Here is a 22,241-nt window from a genome sequence, read left to right as displayed (position 1 = left end):
GTTACTGAAGTAGCATTGTCTGGCTTCTGTGTGTTCACTGTGTTTGACTGGAATGGCTTAGATTCTAAGTGCACAGAGGAAAGCTGGGTTTGTTCTAAGCCTTAGAACAAACCCAGCTTTCCTCTGTGCACTCTTTCAGTCTTGAGAAACTTTCAGAGAGAGAACCTGGAAGTGAGTCATCTGTAAAATTAGAGAGAGAGAATTAAGTGGACTATCTCCCTGCCAGACTGCCCATTCCACTCTGACAATAAAGCGCTATACAAATACAGACCATTTACAATACCCTGCTCCATGCTTGCTGTAAATCTGCTAAACTTTTGCTTCAGTGTCTCACATCTGAGTGTGAGCCTTGACATACTGCAAATGTTTAGTTGCAATTCAATTCAGTTCAGTTTTATTTAGATATCGCCAAATCACAACAACAGTTGCCTTGAGGCACTTTGTATTGTAAGGTAAAGGCCCTACAACAATACAGAGAAAACCCCAACAAACTGATGACTCACTATGAACAAGCGCTTTGTCGACAGTAAGAAGGAAAAACTCCCTTTTAACAGGAAGAAACCTCCAGCAGAACCATGCTCAGGAAGGGGCGGCCATATGCCGCGACCAGATTGAGTTCTTGCTATGAAGGAAGACACAAGCAGTTATTAGGCTTAGGGGGCAATTACTTTAAATTTAGGGCCTGGTAGGTTTGGATAGCATTTCTCCTCAATAATCATTTTAAATTCGCATTTTGTATTTACTCGAGTTATTCTTGTCTAATATTAAAATTTGCTCAATGATCTCAAATGTGTAAGGCCCCATAGGTCTCTCAGGTTTTTCCTCTTCTTTATACATTCCCTTATGTCATTTCCGTCAGCTTCAGCAAGCACCTCCAAACATTTGTCATTTGAGATGATGATTGTTGTTATCCCATTGATAAAAACTACAAAATCAAGAAGTGGGCAAATACTTCTTGACAGCACTGTAAGGTGGACTGACAGAAACTGCAAAACAGTTTTGTGGTCTGCATGACCGCAGGGGAGTTATGGAAATTATGCAGACCTCATCCTGCAAGGCTAAAATAGAGACCATGATGTCACTGTCATACAGTTTATAATTTGCAATTGCAGTGCTATGTATTAGTTACCATGGGTGAATTTTCCTCTGTGGATAAACCATTAACACTGAATGATATGTACAGGTTTTGGAGCAGCATTTATTTTCACCCAAAAAAGGAGACCTTAAATTACAGTACTGAGCAGCTGAGATCCTACAACAAGCAAGAATGAGACTTTAAAATCATAACAATTATGCTCCTATGTTCTTAAATGTTTACCATTGGTAAAAGAAGAAATGATGCTACACAGTGCTAAACGTGGGCCTAGTTTAACTGTTTTAAATGTGTTGCTGTCATCAGGTACAAAATAAGCATATATTTTTCAACATGTAGACACATTTCAAGATTTTAATATGTTGCTTCTGTTGTATTTTAACCACATAGCATTTATTTAAAAATATATTCACTTAAATATAAATTATTTATAAATTTGTATACTATGATGTTATTTTCATTTCTCACAGTGTTTCAGCTTTTTTTTGGAAACGAGGTCGTAGTTAATGTGTTAAAGAAAGTTACTTCATTTCTTGGTACCTGAGAGCTGATTGTAAAGTTTTATTATGGCAGTGCTTTAGACTGAAGGTTGTTGCTGTTTTTGTTTGCGCACAGTTGTCTGCTTGATTTGATTGATGAGGCACAGCTGAATGTGTGGCATGGGCAAACAGCAAACTGCAAAGCTGAGCTCGGCATGGGCTTAATACCATCAAGTCAAAACTGTGTTGTGAACAATGAAATAAAATATGTGGTTCATTCAATTCAATTCAGATCCATACAATTAACCTATGCAATGTTGAATTTAGGTTTGAGATCAAATAGATTACATTATGATAAATCATTATAATGCGCTACACTGTGTGATGAAACTTGTGCTGAGAAAAGACTTGAATATAGTTGTAACTGTTGTAAATAAATGTCCATTTTGTCCGAAAGATTTAAAAAAAGTCTCCCTCTCACCTCCTGATTTATTTCTTCAATATTTTTCCTGTCTGTGTACCTGCATCTCATCATGACTCCTGTGCAGGCTGAAGAGGGAGCGTTTAGGTCCGTATGACTGGCTTTCCATACCTGTGCCTGGAGGCCACGACTGGATGGTGGTGCCCGGCTTAGAGCCAGAGACAACATACCAGTTTAGCATCCTGGCCCAAAACAAGCTTGGCACAGGCCCCTTCAGCGAGGTTGTCACTGTGAACACACTAGGTGAGTACACCCACTACTGCTTAACCAGGAGGAAAGGATCCAATAATAAAACAGCTTTGGCAGGCAAGTAGAGAGAGCTGCAAAAAACACTGAACTAAGAAAAATCATCCGGACATGTTTTTCATGTCATGTAAGTGTTAGAAAAGTAGTAGGCTATTTTAAATTATATTGATCTTAATTTGCATTCTAATATTTATCATTAAAAGGCACAAAAAGACACTTCTTATGTTCTTCCAATTAAACATCACACTACAGTAGTAGAGAAGTAATTTCAGGAGGATCTGTGCTGTAAATAAAGTCTAACAAGTTAAGAACTCACACATCGGCTCCGGGGAGGCCAAACAACACTCTCTGTGTGAGTGCTGGTCGTGTGATCTTTCACAGACTAAAGGAATAGTGATATCTTTGCATTTTCATGTCACCTTTATTCATGAAATGTTGGTTTAAATGTTTAAATGGTTTTTTTCATTTAAGAATTAGTTTAATTTTCCCAGAATACTTTTGTCTCAGTGAATAATAAAGTGAATTGCTGGCAAGTTAGTTAAATTGAATATGAAGTGAGGTACATAGTTATTATTACCTCTTATCTTCCGAAGCTGAGTTGAAACTGAATTTAAAAAAAATGCTACTGTGTCTTCTATACACAGAAAACAGCCAACTCCCCATCATTTCAAATAAAAACACTAGTGTGATATATTTAGTACCATATTTAACCATCATGTGCAAAGAAACATTTTAATCGAAACACAGTCAGGATCAGTTTTGTGTCGTTACACCAATACATAGAACTAACTTCTAGTATCTCATAGACCTGAAGGTTACACCAACAATCACCAGCTCAGTGGTTCATTTGCTGACCTTTGTTTACTTTTAAACTTTTTAAATCTAAATGACAATCAGCTTATAGTGGCGTCTTTGGAAAAAGTAGAACTAATAGATATTTTGGAAACATCTTTATTCACGTTTTTACCACCGAAGTTAGTGAACGAGTTTGAAAGAATGGGTGTAAATATTTTAACGAATAAATTGGTAGGTCAAAATGTTTACAAATGCTGGTTACATTTTCATATGTAAGCTACAATTCTAAATAACATTCATTTGATTGGATGTAAAGCCTTTACTTTATTTTTCACCTGATCATATGAGCGTACGAGGCACTCAAATTAAGAGAGATAATAAACACAAAATTTCAAAGATTATGATCTATGAAAAAGAAATCTGTCTGTTAGATTTGCCAAATGTTCCACAATCAGATGTTTGCTAACTTGCTAGTTTTGTGTCTTTAAAAGTTTTGTTAAATGAACAGAGTGAACTGTTATTAGTGCAGGTGTGGATCAGGTAGTAGGTCGCCTAGTAGGTCTTCCAGTTGAAAGTGAATTGATCCCCGGCTCCTGCACTCCAGGATTCAAAGTATCCTTGAGCAGTATACTGAACCGTATTACCCCCTGGTCATCTGCTGGAGTGTGGGTGGTTAAAGTAGGTATAGATAAATAGACAATTGAATAGAAAAGTGCTGTATAACTACCAGTCTAGTTTAATTCTTTCTTGTTCACGATTAACCACTTCATAAATTCAAGTCAAAAAATTTACGTCTTAGATGGTCCAACAAAAGTTACTTTTAACCCAGATTAACTTAAAATACAATAAAAACAAAATGTATGAATTTACATTAATGCTAAAAGATAATCTGAGTCAAAATTCCTCTGTAATGTATGCAGTGCAACCGCTCAAATAGCAGTTTAGCAAGGCTGGATTAAATTTAGCATACCTTAAAGATGAAAATGCTGTAAGGGTGCTAGCAAAAAATGCTAAGTTGTGACTGACATATATGCTACCAGAATAAAATGCTTATAAATGTGGTGTATGTGGTGGCTTTGATATAATGCATCACCATTATTGTCACAGTTAGATTTAAATGTGTGATAGTGTCAGTGTGTAAAGGGGAGCTGATTCACTTTTATCCTGCCAATGGACACTTGCTACTTGCTCAAGATAACTGAATCTTTAACAGACATTTTCAACTCTAAAATGCTCTTCCAGTATTTCCCACAAGTACCCCTGAACCATTGGTGCTGCTTACCCCACCACGGTGCCTCACAGCCAATCGCACGCAGCAGGGAGTCCTGCTCACCTGGATTCCGCCTGCCAATCACACAGCACCTATCCAGCATTATGTCATGGAGTTTCGCCTGGGGGAGCGATGGGAGGTCTTGGACGACAGCATTCCTGCAGGGGAGACAGAGTTGGTTGCCCGAGATCTCATCCAGGTAAAAGCCTGAATACAAAATGGAAGTTTAAAACCAGACTTACGTCTTTCCAAGCTAAGAGGTTGCTTGAGACATGGAGGAAGGTTAAAGACCTTAACCTCCTGGGACCTGGCGTGCACATATGGCATCACATTTTGGGTTGTCTTGACCACAGTACTAAATTTTGCTCTTTCAGATGGCTTTCAAAGGAGCCATATTGCTCAAACGGGAACAATTGTTCTTTCTCATTTTGTTTTTGTACCCGGGAAAAATGCTGCTGTCTTCAGACACCAAATAAAGAGTTTTGCACATCATTACTCAATTGTGACTTTATAGTGTTCTATAGAACAAAGAGAATTGCAAAGAGAAATTAAAAATGCATGCCATGAAAGAGTTCGGGTCTTAGGAGGTTAAAGTTTTGTTTTATGGCACAGCAGTTATTCACCAACACCAACAAGAAAGAAATATTCTCCAGCATATCTCAGAGACCTCACAGTACAGCTTGGGATTTTTAGTGTTTCCAAAAGCAAAATGGGATGTAGCCTTGAGATATCAATGAGATATCAATGTAATCTTTTGAGGAAACCAGCTCCTATTTCAATTTCATTGACTAGTAATTTTCATCATAGTTTTGCTGATAAAAACAAGACGATAACTAAATAAAAATAAATGCACAAGGACAAAAATGATGACGAAGGGCACTGACACTTTCATTAACAAATAAAAACAAGATGAAAATATTCTGAAGAGACAAGATCCATCCATCCATCCATCCATCTTCATCCGCTTTATCCGGGGCCGGGTCGCGGGGGCAGCAGCCTAAGCAGAGAGGCCCAGACCTCCCTCTCCCCAGCCACCTCCTCCAGCTTATACGGGGGAACACCAAGGCGTTCCCAGGCCAGCCGAGAGATATAATCTCTCCAGCGTGTCCTGGGTCTGCCCCGGGGCCTCCTCCCGGTGGAACATGCCCGGAACACCTCACCTAGGAGGCGCCCAGGAAGCATCCTTGTCAGATGCCCGAACCACCTCAGCTGGCTCCTTTCGATGTGGAGCAGCAGCGGCTCTACTCTGAGCCCCTCCCGGATGGCCGAGCTTCTCACCCTATCTCTAAGGGAGAGGCCAGCCACTCTTCGGAGGAAGCTCATTTCCGCCGCTTGTATTCGCGATCTCGTTCTTTCGGTCACTACCCACAGCTCGTGGCCATAGGTGAGGGTAGGGACGTAGATCGACTGGTAAATTGAGAGCTTCGCTTTTACACTCAGCTCCCTCTTCACCACGACGGACCGGTGGACAAGATCCAATCACAAGTAATTAACTGTGGAGAAAGGTGGAACGAGCTTGCAGGTGATCCAATCAGAAGTAGTCTCCTCGTACAGTAAGGTTTGATCTGCTGCTGAGAAACAGGGCGGGAGAGGACTTTCAGCTGGCTCCCATGCTCCCTGTTTCACATAAAAAACAAACAAAACATTAACGCTTGAGAGGAAGAGAAGAGTAGACATGTGGAGACATTTCACTTTCGATGTTAAGGTAAATAAGATGCTTTGTAAACCATGCGGAGCAACTAGTACCAGCTAATAATATAATATAATAGAATAATAGAATAATATCTGTATTAGTCTAATATAATCTTATAATCTTATGATCAAACTATGCTAAAAATAAAAGAATTGAAATACCTAAATTATGACTAAATAATTGAATCTCAACAACAAAAAAATTCTATTATATTTTTTGAGACATTATTTTCTATTTATGTCTGTTATTTAGGTTTCCATTTTGCTTTTGTTCTTCTATGATATTTGAAGCTTTTGTCTAGTCAGAACTAAGATTTTTGTTTATTATTTATACCTATGTTAATTTTTTTAAATACCTTATATCATCATGAAGGAGTAAAAAGGGCCCTTTAAGCTTGACAGAGCTGAGAAACACATTGAATCCGATGAAAAAAAATAACTAATAGAATTTTTTCCCACAATGCCCAGCAACAGGGTGGTGAGACAGTAGCCTTCTCAGACTAGGCTTCACACTTTCCTTTTTGACAAAGCTCATAGTTAGGACTGGATCAAGTAATCTTGGCTTCTGAAGATCCCCTGTCGTAGCCAGCTTGGTTGTCATAGTAACAACACAGGTATGCACAGCTGACTTGGCTCGCTATCTGTCTGTGCAAGTTTTACTGTGGGGTAAACATAAATTGTCTTTTTCCTTAGTTCATTTGGCACACACACAAACACACACACACACACACACACACACACACACACACACACACACACACACACACACACACACACACACACACACATGCTTCTACCTATGTGGGTATGTAAGGGTCATGCATGAGCATGAAAATAATAAGAATGGAATACGTTGTGTCATTATAATTTATTAATTTATGCTTTTTAATAGAACACAGTACATTTCCTAGAGACATTATAACAAATGGTATATCACTGTTGATGGATGTTGCTTTTTTCGCAGCATTTCAACTCTTCCGCCTGTCTGCTAATACTCCTGCCACGACACTTTCAAACGTCTTTCTTTAATCTAACCACCACTTCCAGCTCTATGCAGATGCTTTTATCTCTACTTCCATTGCACAGCAAACACCCACACATACTCTTCTCTCCAGCTCTCAGTCTCACAGATGCACACATCACACCTAGCTTGTGTAACTTTTCTGTTGGAAATTCACTGCATTTTTTAGGTCATGGGACCAGAATGGAAGCTCTCTTTGGTTCCTCACATATGTGTATATGTTTTAAAGTGGACATTTGCTGCACCGCAACTAAATCTTCAATCTGTTCTCACAACTGAGCTGACAACTCAGTGCACTGCATATTTATGTGCTAATAACTGGCTTGTAAATAATTAACTAGACGGCTGTTAGAACACTGCAGCTGATCTTGATGAAACTTTGTAAATGGTTAATAAACACTGTGCAGTGCATCTGTGCACATGATTGGATGGACTGGTGTAATGTTGTAGCTGATTTTTACATATACAAGTTATACAAGTTTTTTGTAGCCCAAAATAAATTTAAGTAGCCCGAATAAAAAAGAGAGCAATTTTTTGATTGATGATTTGTTTCCTGTTTTGTTTCTGTTACAATATTATACAAGTATAATATTGTACTTAATATTATACAAGTATAATATTGTAACGGAAACAAAACATTAATCAAAAAATTGTTGAAACACAAATTACAACATTGTATAAAAATTACAATCATCAACTCAAATACTTGGTTCTAATTGAACAGAAATTTCTATGAACTTGTAAGAACTGTGTAGGACATGAATCAGTCTGTGTCAGATCCTGAATTTGAAATTTCCACTGAAGTCACGGGTAAGAGGCAAGTGGAACCAAGATCGAGGCCATTTGCTTTTTGAAGTTTGCAAAGACTGCTAAATTGTGCCAGTGGTAGTTCACTCTTTGCAACATAGTACGCTGTTCTAAACTGATTTTCAGGTTTATTTTTAGTATGTTATTTGCAATTGGTGTTATTTTTCGGGGAAAGATATTGCAGACTGAGCAATAATGCAATTCTTGCATTTCTCGTGGATTCTAAAATGACTGGTCCCAGTAACAAAGGCGCTTGTCGACTCAGAAATCGAGGGAAAACCAACAACACACCCAGCAGAACATTATGTTATTTACACGGGTGCACATAAGTGGTCCGCGTGTGTGCATTCGCTGTCAAAATAAAAGACGCGCACCAGATAAGAAGTTGCAACGCGCGTTTGCGTCCATACAGGGAGTGCAGAATTATTAGGCAAGTTGTATTTTTGAGGAATAATTTTATTATTGAACAACAACCATGTTCTCAATGAACCCAAAAACTCATTAATATCAAAGCTGAATGTTTTTGGAAGTAGTTTTTAGTTTGTTTTTAGTTTTAGCTATTTTAGGGGGATATCTGTGTGTGCAGGTGACTATTACTGTGCATAATTATTAGGCAACTTAACAAAAAACAAATATATACCCATTTCAATGATTTATTTTTACCAGTGAAACCAATATAACATCTCCACATTCACAAATATACATTTCTGACATTCAAAAACAAAACAAAAACAAATCAGCGACCAATATAGCCACCTTTCTTTGCAAGGACACTCAAAAGCCTGCCATCCATGGATTCTGTCAGTGTTTTGATCTGTTCACCATCAACATTGCGTGCAGCAGCAACCACAGCCTCCCAGACACTGTTCAGAGAGGTGTACTGTTTTCCCTCCTTGTAAATCTCACATTTGATGATGGACCACAGGTTCTCAATGGGGTTCAGATCAGGTGAACAAGGAGGCCATGTCATTAGTTTTTCTTCTTTTATACCCTTTCTTGCCAGCCACGCTGTGGAGTACTTGGACGCGTGTGATGGAGCATTGTCCTGCATGAAAATCATGTTTTTCTTGAAGGATGCAGACTTCTTCCTGTACCACTGCTTGAAGAAGGTGTCTTCCAGAAACTGGCAGTAGGACTGGGAGTTGAGCTTGACTCCATCCTCAACCCGAAAAGGCTCCACAAGCTCATCTTTGATGATACCAGCCCAAACCAGTACTCCACCTCCACCTTGCTGGCGTCTGAGTCGGACTGGAGCTCTCTGCCCTTTACCAATCCAGCCACGGGCCCATCCATCTGGCCCATCAAGACTCACTCTCATTTCATCAGTCCATAAAACCTTAGAAAAACCAGTCTTGAGATATTTCTTGGCCCAGTCTTGACGTTTCAGCTCGTGTGTCTTGTTCAGTGGTGGTCGTCTTTCAGCCTTTCTTACCTTGGCCATGTCTCTGAGTATTGCACACCTTGTGCTTTTGGGCACTCCAGTGATGTTGCAGCTCTGAAATATGGCCAAACTGGTGGCAAGTGGCATCTTGGCAGCTGCACGCTTGACTTTTCTCAGTTCATGGGCAGTTATTTTGCGCCTTGGTTTTTCCACACGCTTCTTGCGACCCTGTTGACCATTTTGAATGAAACGCTTGATTGTTCGATGATCACGCTTCAGAAGCTTTGCAATTTTGAGACTGCTGCATCCCTCTGCAAGATATCTCACTATTTTTGACTTTTCTGAGCCTGTCAAGTCCTTCTTTTGACCCATTTTGCCAAAGGAAAGGACGTTGCCTAATAATTATGCACACCTGATATAGGGTGTTGATGTCATTAGACCACACCCCTTCTCATTACAGAGATGCACATCACCTAATATGCTTAATTGGTAGTAGGCTTTCGAGCCTATACAGCTTGGAGTAAGACAACATGCATGAAGAGGATGATGTGGACAAAATACTCATTTGCCTAATAATTCTGCACTCCCTGTACAAAAGGCAGTGTTTTTGTCCGCTAGAGTGGGATTTTCACATGGGTTTTGCAGCACAGATTCAGCAGACTTTTTCAGTCAGAGAATAAAAGTTTCAGTTATTACAAAATCAAAGGTCTAACCTGCCCAGAAAAGTCACATGGGTCAACGTGTGTTTCATAGAAAAGCTGTTTGCCCCCTTTGTGGCTTCCTCTTTCTTTCTTTGACACACTCGTCTTTTCAAAATGTTTTAATTCAGCCACATGAATGGTCTGCTGAGGTCATGCGAAAGCATTTCCAGCATCTCAAAAATCCAGACTTGGACTAGGCCACTCCAACTTCATACCATTGTTTGATATTATAATTTGTTGATATCTGAAACTTATATAGATATATTCATATGTTGTAGCAACACTGAATTCTGACTGGTAGCCTACATTTATTCCACTTACATGGTTAGAGCTTTTATGTTTTCACAATTTTTTTTCTATGTGTTTTACTAATTTCTCTAACATCAACAATTTTGGGAAAATATTGCATGCTGTCTGTAGTCCTGAAACATGAAAAACAATGAGAAATCTGAATCTGATTCAGGTGAGTATTTGATGAATATCATGTACATTTTTGTTGGTGTGAAATATGATGTGAAACTTTATGCCTCTTATATCTAAGGAAGAGCTTTTTAAATCCCTGTGTGACGTCTTGAGATTAGCAAGAGGACAAAAAGAAAGGTTGAAAGAAGGTTTGTTGTAGCATGCATTAGTTACTTCTTCGAGTTGGTGGATATGGTTTCCTAAAACAAATTAAAAGGCATATGTTCTGATAATGCTGATTCAGAAGAAAAAACTCTGTCCCTTTAACTACATTCTTTTCACTCCGATGCCAATTTCTTACAGCAATTATTCTGAGCGCAAAATATAGGTTAAGGAACCACTATTCAGCAGTAGTTCACCAATGCTCCAGTAGCCCATAAAAGACTACAAAGGCTACGTTCACACTGCAGGTGAAAGTGCTTCGACCCATATCCGATCATGGTATGACAGTGTGAACGGCACAAATCCGATATTTTCAAATCCGATCTGGGTCACTTTCGTATGTGGTGCTGAATCTGAAACATATCTGATGTTTTAGAAAGCGACTGCTGTTTGTCGCATTAAATCCGTCTTTTACGTCACTGACACGACAGACGCCAATTATCAGCGCCAGAGAAGCACCAGAGAAGACATCGTGAACGCTTCCTGGCCATCCCGTGTAGATGTCAGTGAAACTGTTGGGAAGATAACGTTGGAGAAACGTGAACATTTTATTTGTACTGTATAATCTGCAGATTCTGACAGAACTCTGCAGCTATCCTTTGAAGCACCGCTCCTCTCTTAAACAGCAATAAGGATCATTATTAGGCCATATGTAAATAACAAAATAACTTTATAACTTCAATCAAAATTGGGAAACGTAAACACTGAAACAAGTCTTTATGGGGCCATCAGTCAAACAATACTAGGTCTAAACAGAGCGCGTTGCGTGTGACGTCTTCTTTTGCGCATGCGGGCCGCTTTGAGGGTTCACACTAGAGCGCGTTTGCTGTCGCATTTTATTTGTAGTGTGAACAACCAGACAAAAAAATCGGATTTGATCAAAAAGTCGGAATTGAGCATCAAGACCTGCAGTGTGAACGTAGCCAAAATCACAGAGGGACCCAGGATACATGGGAAGCAACTTGGGGTCTCACAGAGAGCAAATATTAATGTTCATGAGTACAGTTTCAGGAGTACTCTGAACAACAGTGATGTGTATGACAAGGAGAAATTAATAAAAAGAACATAGATGCAGTTTACTAAAGATCATGTGAACAAACCAGAAAGTCTTTAGTTTAAAATGACAGACTTTCCTCAGTACATAAGCCTCTCTGCCACAGAATGGTGAAAGATGTGGCAGAAAGGCTCTGCCGGGGGTTTCTTCCTGTTAAAGGAGAGTTTTTCACTCCTACTGTTGCCCACTGTCCATCCTAACAGGCTCAGGGGAGAGGTAGCAATCTGATGCAAGGGGAGGGGAGGAAGACAGGATAAAAGACATGCTGTGGAAGAGAGCCCGAGTTTAATAGTAACTAATGATTAAATGCAAAGTGGTGCATAAACACCTGATTCAGCCCTAACTATATGCTTTGTCAAAACGTAAAGTTTTAAGCCTAACCTTGAAAGTAGAGAAGAGTCCGTGTCTCCCGAATCCAAACTGGGAGCTGGGTGCTGCTATATTTTGGATCAAATGAAAGCTTTGCATGAGGTTTTTAGGACATCCTGATAATAAGGAATTACAATAGTCCAGCTTAGAAGTAATAAAAACAGTAACTAGTTTTTCAGCGTTACTCTGAAACAGGATGTTTCTAATTTTAAAAATATTGTGCAAATGCCATAAGCATTGCAAAGAAGGCAGTCCCACATATTTGTTTAATATGCACACTGAAGAACATATCCTGGTTAAGGAAACAACTCCATAATTTCTCACGTTGTTACTGGAGGCCAAGGTAATGCCATCCACAGTGGTTAGACACCATGTTTCTAAAATGTTTAGGACTGAGTACATTAACCTCAGTTTCAACTGAATTTAGAAGCAGAAAATTAGGGGTCATTCAGTCATTCTTTCTGTCTGGTGTTTGTTATCTGTGAATCTTAAATTGAAAGCACTAACGTATAGAAAAAAGGTGAATGACGCAAGTTTTTTGAGTACAAGTGCTTTGAGTACACAGGCAGAATTAAAAAGTGCTCTATTACAACCAGTTCATTTACCAAAACAAACATTGGCCTGTAATAAGCTAAGATAGCTGGGTCAAGTGATGACGTTTAAAGTAATGATTTAACTACTCCCACCTTAAAGGTCTGTGGTACCTAGACGATTAATAGATATAGACTGATCACATTTAGGATTGAATGAATTGATTAATGGTAGGACTTCTTGGAGCAGTCTTGAAGGGATGAGATCTAATAGACACTCTTCTGATTTGTTGCCTGATACTTTTACATTATAGGCCCTTCTTGTAGTCTCAAGTCTTAATCTTAGTCAATTTTAAATTTGAAAACAGAAAATCTGAATGAATCTGATGAAGTCAACAGAACTACATCATCTGCAAAAAGCAGAGATCCTATTCTGTCTGTAGCTCTGAAAGCGGACAGCCTCCTCACCGAGGCTATCTTGGGATCCTGTCCATGAATCAAGAACAGGATTGGAGACAAGGGGGAACCCTGAAAGATTCCAACACCCAATGAAAATGTGCTTGAATTTGTGACACGGATCCAGACACAGCTCTCACATTGGTTATATAACTTAATGGTCATGAAGTCTGGGTAAATGACTAAAAGTTTGAGTTTGTTCTGTAGCGTGACCAGGCTCAGGCTTAGAGATTTGGGAAAGCAGCTCCGACATCCAGAGGAATCTCGGAGTAGAGCTGCTGCTCCTGTGTGGCAACATAGCCAGCTTTGGATAAGTGGAAGATAATGGATGGATGGATGAATTGAATGGAATGGAATGTCCTGTACAAATGAAGAAACATTAAAGAAGAGTAGGTCAAAATTCCTCTGATGAAATCATACGGAAAGCAATTACTTCAAGTATCCTGCTAAAGGTGGATTTTGTTAAATAAATAATGACAGTATATTGGAGTTTTGTTCATCTGAGTTCTATTTCCAAAGTTTCCAAAGCCTTGGACTGTTGTAGCTTGGTGGTCTTTGGAGATGCCAGTGGAATTTTACAGGTTCAGGCTTACTGAACATTTCTGATAACATAATCTCTTTTTTGTCTCAGGAGGCATGGTATGAGTTCCGCGTCATGGCCATCATGGATGACATGATCAGCGAGCCTAGTAACGTAGTTGGAGTGTCCAGCACAGGTGAGGCATTAGATCATTTAAAATGTTAGAATTTCATTTGTGGCCATGACTAACAGATGAAATGTGAATATGTATATAGAGCTATTATGTGTAAGAACCCTACATTATCCAGTATGTATAGAAGAATAATGAAGCTTAGAGAAGAAGAATGATAGATAAAGCTGCTCAGTGAGTTTCAACCCAACAACTAGCTGCAAACTGCATATTTAACCTCAGGCTAGCCTAACATCTCTGAGCTGAAGAGGGGTGGTAGATGTATTGCACACTCAGCAACACCAACTTTACATTTTACCCACTCAGCACTATTCATTTTAAGCTCGCTTTAACATGGACACTCCTTTGTAGCATCCTGAGGAGGATGACATCATCTTCCTGTCTGCTTCTCCACTGATTGTACTGGGTGGCTTCCTGATTTTAAAAAAAGCCAGCTTTGTTTGGCTGTAAAAAAAAAAAAAAGACTGTGTTTTGGGTCTGAAATTAAACTATTCATATATGATGGCACTCCTCTACAGAGGTCACTGAGTACACTCCGTTTAGTAGGAACAGCTGCCGGTAACATTTATAGACCAGATTTTCACTTGTTTTTGGAAGTACTCTGCTTCCCCCCTCTGGTAAAACTGGGAACCACGCTGTACGATGATCAAATGCTTCTGCTCATTTCTCTGTTGATATGGAATTTATTTGACTGTTTTCCTTAAATTTTGTCCAACGTGATGTGGATACACTCTGTCCTTTCAAACATGACAAAGGTGATTTGGATAGCTGAGCAGTGATTCACTGATCGGGTGTTCCTGCATTAATACTTTGTATTTTGCTAATCATACATCATCTGTAGCACATAAACTACTCTCACAAGTTCTTAACAGAAGCTGACCCATTGTACCTCCTGGTTTCACTGAGAGATAACTGAACCAACTCCTTCAACTGAGGACAGTTGTAGAAATTTGTAAATCCACAACCAGACATCATAGCTGCACAGCAGAAACATTGTCCTCTTTGTTGCATTGGCTGGCTTTTAATTATAGTAATGCCATTATTTTAATTACAGTTAAATATTAATTAGTATTATTATAACAGAGTTTTTGCTCACACAAACAAAAGCACAAGCTTCTTAGATGGACTCTATTATACAGCAGGACATATGATTTGTCAGGTAATTCAATTAAAATCTTCCGACAAGCACCAACAACACGAGGAGTGTAGAGTGTTGAGGCCTAGGCCAGCTATCAGCTACAGCTGCCTCTGTCGGCACACGTGTCAATTATAAAGAAAATTAATCTGCTGTACAGTAACTGTGAAGGCGGAACGCTTTATAATGCAGCAAAATGTAAAACGTTAACATAGAGGTCTAATGGATTGACTCATTTTGGTGTCTGGCACTTCAACAGACTCTTACAGGTCTTGTTGGTCTGCTAGGTGGAGCCTCCATATATAAAAGGTGGATATAACTACTTTGGTGTGACCCATTGGTTACCCATCTTGTGCAACTGAATGTCACCAACAAGTGGATCTAACTAAGAAACACTGTTAGAAGAAACTCTGCTTTGTCCTCTTCTTTACTCTAATAGTTCAGAATTTATGAAATGACCAAAAGGAAACTAGCGAGCTTATTTTGCAGCCAGAGGAGTTGCCCCCTGCTGGCCAGTAAAATGAATGTCTGTGTAAGGTACAGTGTGAGAGACAGCAGCAACCAGCTTCTTTACCTGAGAATGTCTCGTGTACTGTAGAGTTTAAATATTTGTAACCATTTCTTCCTTCTTTCCTCTTCAACTTAATTCTGGCAAGTAACATTCTTCAATATTAGTAATAAATATAAACTAGTCTTCTTGTCCACATTTCATGAACTCACTGTCAAACTTTTACTTCCTGCCTGAAGTTTTTATTAACATTTTGTGTTTTTTCAAACTCTGCATTTGATCTTCCTCTGCCCTCTGGCTCTGAACACATGAAACATTTATAAAATTACAGTTTTTGGTTTCAAAAAACACACAAGGGATAACAACATATGTGATGGAGTTTCTCATCTACTTCCCACTCAGAGATGATTTAGGGAACTTCGGAAATGTAAGGAGCACTAATGTAAACCAATTACTGATTACTGTGTAAAAGTCAATCACACGTTTCATACTAACAAAATTTATTTATACATTTTTTTGACCCTGTTCAGCAGACACTAAGCTAATTGAATTTCATCAGACACAAGATTTTCTTTTTTGTCTAAGCCAGTCTAACCACATTAGTTAACCACGCAATCAATCAAAACAGTGCATGAATTACATTACCTTCTATGTAGTTCTGAATAGGAGGAAAAGTTAGCATTCTGCTTAGTCATTGTGACATGCACCCTGCAGAAGACATATGCAGCAGTAAAGGTCAGCTTGAATATATTTGAATTTTATTGGACAGGACAGAATGTTTTTGGAGGCTCTTCTACAGGAACACAGAAACGAGTGAACTCTGCAGCTCTAATTTTGCAGATGAAGCTGCCAGAAAACAGCAGAAAGTCCTGGTTTAGTTTTAATCAAAGAGCAGGGACAGTGTGCTCTTTACCAGTAAACTCACATCTGTGTGGTATATCTCATAGTAAATATCAGTCTCTGTTTTGGAGCCACAAATTGAATGCTGAGTATAGCATTAATATAAAGGATGGCCATGTCAAAAGTTCAGTGAGCAAAGAAAAATTGGTATATGTTCCTCTGCTGTGATGTTTCCTCACGGTCTGCATACCTGGAGTATAGGGCTCTGTTTCTGTCATGAATTTGCTGTTCGACTTCATTATGCTTTTGTCTCCCTCTCTCTTCCCCCTCAGATTTCTTTCCTCCTCCAGAGTTGGTGGAGGAGCGTGGACTGGCACGGCCTGTGGTGGCTGGTATTGTGGCCACCATCTGCTTCTTGGCAGCAGCTGTCCTTTTCAGTACCATGGCTGCCTGCTTTGTCAACAAGCAGCGGCGGAGAAAACTCAAGAGGAAAAGAGGTGAGGGGAAACTTGTTATATTTAATATATATATTTAACTTCCCACATTCACTAAGCTAATCCTAAAAACCTGAAACATGTCAGCTGCTTAACTTGTGGAGGTTCTGCAGCAACCATTGTATCATCATGCATAAACATTCTGGATAGTACTTCTTATTCTTTGATTTTATTTTCCCATCTCGCTTGTTTTCTTTCTAGTATTGTTTTCTTTCTAATTTCCCTCACACTCCTTTTTGCTACATGTTTATGCTCTTAACTAATCAAACATAAACAAAAGTGATTTAAGGAGCTAAGATTTAATGGTGGTGACTATGTTGGTGCATGTTTTATGTATATTAAAACATGTGTTATTTGTTAAAAACTAAAGACAACAACAACATACAATTAAAAATTTTAATAATTATAGATTCTGAAAGTCAGAAAGCATCCATCCATCCATCTTCCGCTTATCCGTGGCCGGGTGGCGGGGGGAGCAGCCTAAGCAGAGAGCACAGGGGGGAGCCCAGACCTCCCCCTCCCCACCCACCACCTCCAGCTTGTCCGGGGAAACACCAAGGCGTTCCCGGGCCAGCTGAGAGATATAATCCCCGCAGCATGTCCTGGGTCTGCCCTGGGGCCTCCTCCTGGTGCGACACCATAAACACCTCACCCAGGAGGCATCCTTGTCAGATGCCCAAACCACCTTTCGATGTGGAGGAGCAGTGGCTCTACTCTGAGCCCCTCCTGGATGGCCAAACTCCCCGCCCTGCCTCTAAGGGAGTAGCCCTAACCCTAACCCTTCAGAGAAACCTCATTTCTGCCGCTTGTATGTCATTCTTCCAGTCACTGCCCACAGCTCATGACCATAGTTGAGGGTAGGGATGTATATTGACCAGTAAATTGAGAACTTCGCTTTTATGCTCAGCTCTCACTTCACCTTGATGAACTGGTAAAACTTCCGCAACACTGAAGCCGCAGCACCAATCTGTCTGTCGATCTCCCGCTCCCTTCTCCCGTCACTCGTGAACAAGATCCCAAGATCTTGATCTTAAACTCCTCCACTTGGAGCAACCTGGCATAGACTTTCTCACCCTTCGGTCCCCGTTCTTAAAGATAGGAACCACCGCCCCGGTCTGTCAGTCCAGAGGTAACGCCCCTGATCTCCACGCAACATTGTACAGGCATGTCAACCAAGACAGCCCTATAACATCCAGAGCCTTTAGGAACTCAGGGTGAACCTCCTCCACCCCAGGGGCTCTGCCACCAAGGAGTTGTTTCACTGTCTCAATGACCTCGTCCCCAGAAATAGGTGAGTGTTTCCCCTCCCCAGACTCTGCTTCCTCCATGGAAGACGTACCAGTGGGATTAAGGAGGTCCTTAAAGTATTCCTTCCACTGTCCAACAATGTTCTCAGTCTAAGTCAGCAGCGCTCCACCCGCAATATCATCTTGTTTCTGATCCATTCATCTGAATGTTGCAGCAGAAATTCACTCATGGACCTGATAATGTTTTTCCAATCTTCTATTTTCCAATTTTAGTAAGCCTATTCAAATTGTAGCCTTAGTTTCCTGTTTTTGCTGATAAGGCTGGCACCTGGTGTGGTCTCTGCTGCTATAACCCATCCACTTCAAGGTTTGATACACTGAGTATGCAGAGATGTTCTTCTGCATACCTTGGTTGTAGCAAGCTGGTATTTGAATTACCATCAACTCAAAAGAGTGTTGCTATTCTCCCCTGATCTCTGACATCAATGATACATTTTTGTTCAGAGAACTGCTTCTTACTTGATATTTTCTCTTTTTTGGAATATTCAATTCAATTTTATTTATACAACACCAAATCACAACAACACTCACTTCAAGGCACTTTATATGGTAAGGTAGACCTTACAATAATACATACAGAGAAAAACCCAACAATCATACGATCCCCTATGAGCACTTTGGCGACAGTGGGAAGAAAAAATTCCCTTTTAACAGGAAGAAACCTCCGGCAGAACCAGGCTCAGGGAGGGGCGGGGCCATCTACCATGACCGGTTGGGGTGACAGAAGGAAGACAGGATAAAGACATGCTGTGTTTACTCTCTGTAAACCCTAGAAATGGTTCTGTGAGAAAATCCCAGTAGATGGTAGTAGAGGTACCAACAACTATTCCACTTTCAAAGTAACTTAAATCAGCTTTCTTCCCCATTCAGATGCTTGGTTTGAACTTTAGCATTTATCATGTCTACATGCCTAAGTGCAAATCATTTTTGCCAAGTGACTGGCTAATTAGATATTTGCATGAGTGAGCAGATGAACGGGTGTTCCTAAATATAAACATTGCATTTTACAAAAAAACAAGGTTAGAACATCCTTTTAAGTTGTTAAAAGAATAGTTTTTCATTGATTTGAATATATTTATGGAATTACACATTATTTGTTGCTGTACTCGTTTTTCTCTTTTTTTGTGATCTGCTGCTTTATGCTGCCATCATAGCCATCAAAAGCTAAAAGTGATAGATTCTTAGCTGCAGTCAGTCATTATATTTATGTTGATGTTTTTAAGCCTCTGTTGCATTTTACTGCTGTTCTGTCGCTCACGTTCAAATCCTGCTCCAAGCCCTGCAGCAGCCATTCTAATGTTGCCTTTGGTGAGTCTAGTTTTATAAGCCTTTTATGTAAATGTGTTGGGTCAGACACGTTTATCGTGAATGGCAAAACGATATTTTCCACATTATGAATCTTAATATTGAGGCTCGGCTGAAAATAAATAGGAATAAAAACAGCTCATTGGACTACTTCAAATGACCTTGCCTTTATTTGTACAGCTTCTAAGTGAAGTGCTTGTTTTCTCCCTCCCCTACCAGTGTATTTACAGTTTACAGTGTTTTGTTTTTTGTTCCCTGTCTTCCAGACCCCCCTCTTTCAATAACTCACTGCAGAAAAAGCCTGGAAACTCCGTAAGTACATCTGTGCCACACAAATATATTGCTGTACTACAAAACAACAACAACAACAAAACCTCACAAAACAAATTGATTTAACAAAGAAAATCAAATAGTAGTACACGTTATATTACTGTTTTAAATACAATGTAATATCTAATAAATTGTAAACTTGTAAATATCGAATAAATTGTGTGGAATAATATTAAGAAGGTTATCCACTATGGTAAATGGACCGTTTCTTACATAGCACTCTTCTACTCTATCTGAACACTTAAAGCGTTTTACACAATTAATTAATTCACCCATTCACACAAGCACTGTTTCTAAGCTGTTAGTGCCTATCTAACATTCATACACAGTCACACTCCGATGGATGCATCGGAGAGCAACATGGGGTTAGTATCAAGTATCCTTGCCCAAGGATATTTGGCATGCAGACTAGGGGGAAGCCAGGAATCAAACCACCAACCTTCCAATCAGTGGATGACCTGCTCTACCGCCTGAGCTACAGCCTCCCTATCAGTGCATCCTGTACTAGCAGTAACATGTGTACTAAAAACTCTGACAGACATGAACATGTACTACAGGTACCTAAATGATAACTTCAAAGCATCACTGTTGACTGTCCATCTTAATTTTGAATATTTGTTTTGTGTGTGTGTGTGTGTGTGTGTGTGTGTGTGTGTTCATTACTCCCTCAGAAAGCTGTTTTTTCTACATAAACTTCACTGTATTGACATCTTCTGTTGGTTCTCATATTGCATTGTGAGAATCTTTCCAGCTTTCCAATACTTACTGTAGAGTCATATTAGTTGAGGCAGGAACTCAACTACACCTAATGCTCACTCTAAAAAAGACAGTTTGCCCCTTCATAACACCTGTAAAGGGCATGATTTTTAGTTTTTTGTATTTGAACTTTATTAATTTAGGAGCATGATAAGTGGATCCAGACACGCTGTAGTTGCTAACTGTTTGCTAAGCTTCACCCTAGCCACATGGAGTCTCTGAGCTGGACGTCTGGACTATTTGTGCTGTTGGTGGCTTTTGGAGCATTGTTGATCGAATACCTGACAAACAGCATGGCTTGCTCTGTGACACAGCCCATCCATGTTGTCTGTGCTACACTTTAAAAATTCAGTTTAGTCCAAGGCCTCAGACAGGGTGGGGGAGGATATTTACAGACAATCACTGTTAGCTTTTATAGTTTCATGTGAGAATATTAAAGAGTATGAAATCTGATTACACTCTAAAAACAAATGTTTAAGCTCAACAAAAAATGACGCAACAGCTTCCATGGATATTTCTGAGTTATGAAAACTTATGTTGAAATTATGTTGAACCCACAAACTATATTACGTTAAGAGAATGAACTTTTCCTCTATAATCAGAAGTAATTTTAACTACCCCTTACTTAATAATTGGTAGCTTAAAATCTATTTTTTAAGCTGTGTAATCATAAAATGATGTTACACCAACAACTTTTTTCACATTATTTGAAAGTATTGTATGGTGTCATTAGGTTGTTGATTTTCTTCTTCATCATTATTATTTTAGCTTTTTCTTGTTTTTGTAATTTTAACTGCTTTCAAGAAATAAATGAATTCAACATTTAAGGATTTTATTTGTAACTTTCAACGCTTTATATTTAAACACTGAAAATAAATCAGATTATACTTTCACCCTAACTGAATCTTACTGAATCTAGATCATCAGTGGACTTATTGTTTATTTATTTTTATACAGACATGAATGAAAATTAGGATACATTAATAAGAATGAGCCAAAATTATGGTATCATAACACAAAACATAATCACACGACATAGACAACATGTTCTATGACCAATTTGGCTGCTTGACCTAAAAAGATTTCTAACAACATATTTTACTTGCTTTACGAGCGGTTCACTGTGTTGGTCTAATTATAATGTTCTAGTTTATGCTGTAAAAAATAGGCAATATGTGCATTCCCTTTATGTTGGGCCACTGATATGGGTGTGACATTTGTAAATCCATTTCATTTTTATTCAAGATGCTGAATTATTTACACCAAACTGCATGAAAAGGTCCTCTTCCTTCTCTCCCGGGTTGAGTCGATGGGTACCTCTCTGCGTACTTTGAGAGTATTGTGCAATTTAAGAAAAAGTGGATAAAGTATCAAAATGATTAATACATTATATAGGTGGCTGCAAACAAACTGCATTCTGAAGTTAGCCAAAGCCTAAATAATTATCATACCTCAAGAAGCAAGATTCTCAGTCCTTTAGCTCCTCCCCTTCATCAAACCCCATCCATTAGTTTTGGGGTACAATGGTCAAGTTTAGCCAAAAGATTAGATTCAAGACTTACAGTGGTTACTCTCTTGAACTCTTTTTTAAAATCTGTACACCACACATACAGAAAAATGCTATAAGACAATTTGAGGATTATTACAAACAATTGTCAGGCTTTACAAATATTTTCTTTAAAAGGAACCTGTTATTTATAAAGCATTAAATTTAAGTTTGCTTAAAACTGATAATCCACAAAAATCAATTTCATATATATTTTTAAAAAATATTAAATGATGTTTATGTATACACAAAATGCCTATGTAAAGACTTAATGACAAAGAGATTCACATAGTCTGTGCCAGGGTGATACA

General features: G+C 39.1%; 1 protein-coding gene across 5 annotated transcripts in view; it reads left to right on the top strand.

Annotated features, from left to right (window-relative positions):
* Positions 1 to 22,241, top strand: part of igsf9bb (immunoglobulin superfamily, member 9Bb) — a 142,827-nt gene that overhangs the window by 97,857 nt on the left and 22,729 nt on the right. For all 5 annotated transcript variants that reach the window (XM_026183242.1, XM_026183245.1, XM_026183243.1 and 2 more), the window contains exons 13-17: positions 2,121 to 2,296; positions 4,337 to 4,563; positions 13,631 to 13,715; positions 16,525 to 16,689; positions 19,565 to 19,610. In XM_026183242.1, coding sequence (XP_026039027.1) covers positions 2,121 to 2,296; positions 4,337 to 4,563; positions 13,631 to 13,715; positions 16,525 to 16,689; positions 19,565 to 19,610 — 699 coding nt within the window. The remainder of the gene's footprint in view (positions 1 to 2,120; positions 2,297 to 4,336; positions 4,564 to 13,630; positions 13,716 to 16,524; positions 16,690 to 19,564; positions 19,611 to 22,241) is intronic.

This window comes from Astatotilapia calliptera, chromosome 10 (assembly GCF_900246225.1).
Source record: "Astatotilapia calliptera chromosome 10, fAstCal1.2, whole genome shotgun sequence".
In the NCBI taxonomy this organism is placed as follows: domain Eukaryota; kingdom Metazoa; phylum Chordata; class Actinopteri; order Cichliformes; family Cichlidae; genus Astatotilapia; species Astatotilapia calliptera.
This window is presented reverse-complemented; position numbering and strand designations above follow the sequence as displayed.